At 43.5% G+C, this 1,429-nt stretch overlaps 1 protein-coding gene across 1 annotated transcript in view; it reads right to left on the bottom strand.

Annotated features, from left to right (window-relative positions):
* The window catches only part of LOC106872927 (von Willebrand factor A domain-containing protein 3A), a 62,154-nt gene that overhangs the window by 7,729 nt on the left and 52,996 nt on the right, over positions 1–1,429 (bottom strand). The window contains 1 exon segment of the mRNA XM_052965914.1: positions 714–840. Coding sequence (XP_052821874.1) covers positions 714–840 — 127 coding nt within the window.

The following is a 1,429-nucleotide window of genomic DNA, read 5'->3' as shown; positions in this document are numbered from 1 at the left end:
ACATAAGAGCACCACAGCAAACCACAGCACATACCCAAGGCGCACAGAGCTGCGCTCGGTAGTGAAGTGAAAGCACGTTATAAAAATAAAACTACTGAATAATAATAATAATAATAATTCAATGATAAGGGAAAGGATCAGAAGAGAATGTTATCGCAGAGTAAGAGCAATACTCAAGACAGAGCTGAATGCAAGAAACAGGATCGAAGTGATCAATGCTTTAGCCATACCAGTCATGACTTACAGTTTCAATATCATTAACTGGTCAATTACTGAAATATGTAATCTTGACAGAAAAACACGAAAACTGTTGACAATGCATAAAATGCACCACCCTAAGGCAGATAGAAAACGACTTTATCTACCAAGAAAAGAGGGAGGCCGTGGATTTCTACAGTTGGCATTAACAATGAAGATTGCCATGATTGGCCTAGACACCTAGCTGAAAAACTGTTATGATTGGATGTTAAAACTTGTCTCAAAACTTGGAAACAAGAAAGCATCTTACTCAGTGACAAAACTGACAAAGGAATTTCTAAGTGAATTCCGAATACAACAAATTCTGGAATTAGACATACGAGAAACAAGCACAGAAAAGGCTAAGCACAAGAAAACCCATGCTAAAACTGCTGCCTTAAATATTCTTAATGATAAATGGTAAGAAAAAACCTCTCAGTGAGTTAGAAATGTCCTACAAAACGATTATGACTTACATTGATGTCTTGGAAACCTTTGTTGAGAAGTTTATGAATAAATAGATTAATGTCAAAGCTTGTTTCTGACTTGTGGTAGCGACCAGCAGTGAGTTGAGATAATTGCTTCAGGAAGTCATTGGCACCACTGCAAAGATGGAACAGAGACTGGTTAGGCATGGGACTCTAAACACTGAATGGTGATGGTGGTGGTGGGAGGGGAGGAGGAGTTGGTGCTGGTGCTGGTGATGGTAGTAATGGTGGTGGTAGTAGTTGTTGTAGTAGCAGGAGGGGAGGAGGAGGAGAGGTGGGGTGGAGAAGGGGGAATGAGGCTGGCAGAGGAGTTAATAGTGAAGCAGTGAGATGTTAAAGGTAAGGGAACGGTGGCTGTGAGAGTGGAGGGGAGGAGAAGGCATAATGTTCAGTGGAGGTGAAAGTGGAGAGTGGTCAGTGGAGAGGAGAGTGGTCAGTGGAGAGGAGAGTGGTCAGTGGAGAGGAGAGTGGTCAGTGGAGAGGAGAGTGGTCAGTGGAGTGGAGAGTAGAATAAATCAAAGCCAGTGAAAGAGAGAGTGGTCAGTGGAGTGGAGAGTAGTCAGTGAAGTGGAGAGTAGTCAGTGGAGTGGAGAGTGGTCAGTGAAAGAGAGAGTAGTCAGTGGAGTGGCGATTGGTTAGTGGAGTGGAGAGTGGTCAGTGGAGAGGAGAGTGGTCAGTGGAGTGGAGAGTGGTCAGTGGAGAGT

The sequence above is a fragment of the Octopus bimaculoides genome, chromosome 2 (genome assembly GCF_001194135.2).
Source record: "Octopus bimaculoides isolate UCB-OBI-ISO-001 chromosome 2, ASM119413v2, whole genome shotgun sequence".
NCBI classification, from domain to species: domain Eukaryota; kingdom Metazoa; phylum Mollusca; class Cephalopoda; order Octopoda; family Octopodidae; genus Octopus; species Octopus bimaculoides.
This window is presented reverse-complemented; position numbering and strand designations above follow the sequence as displayed.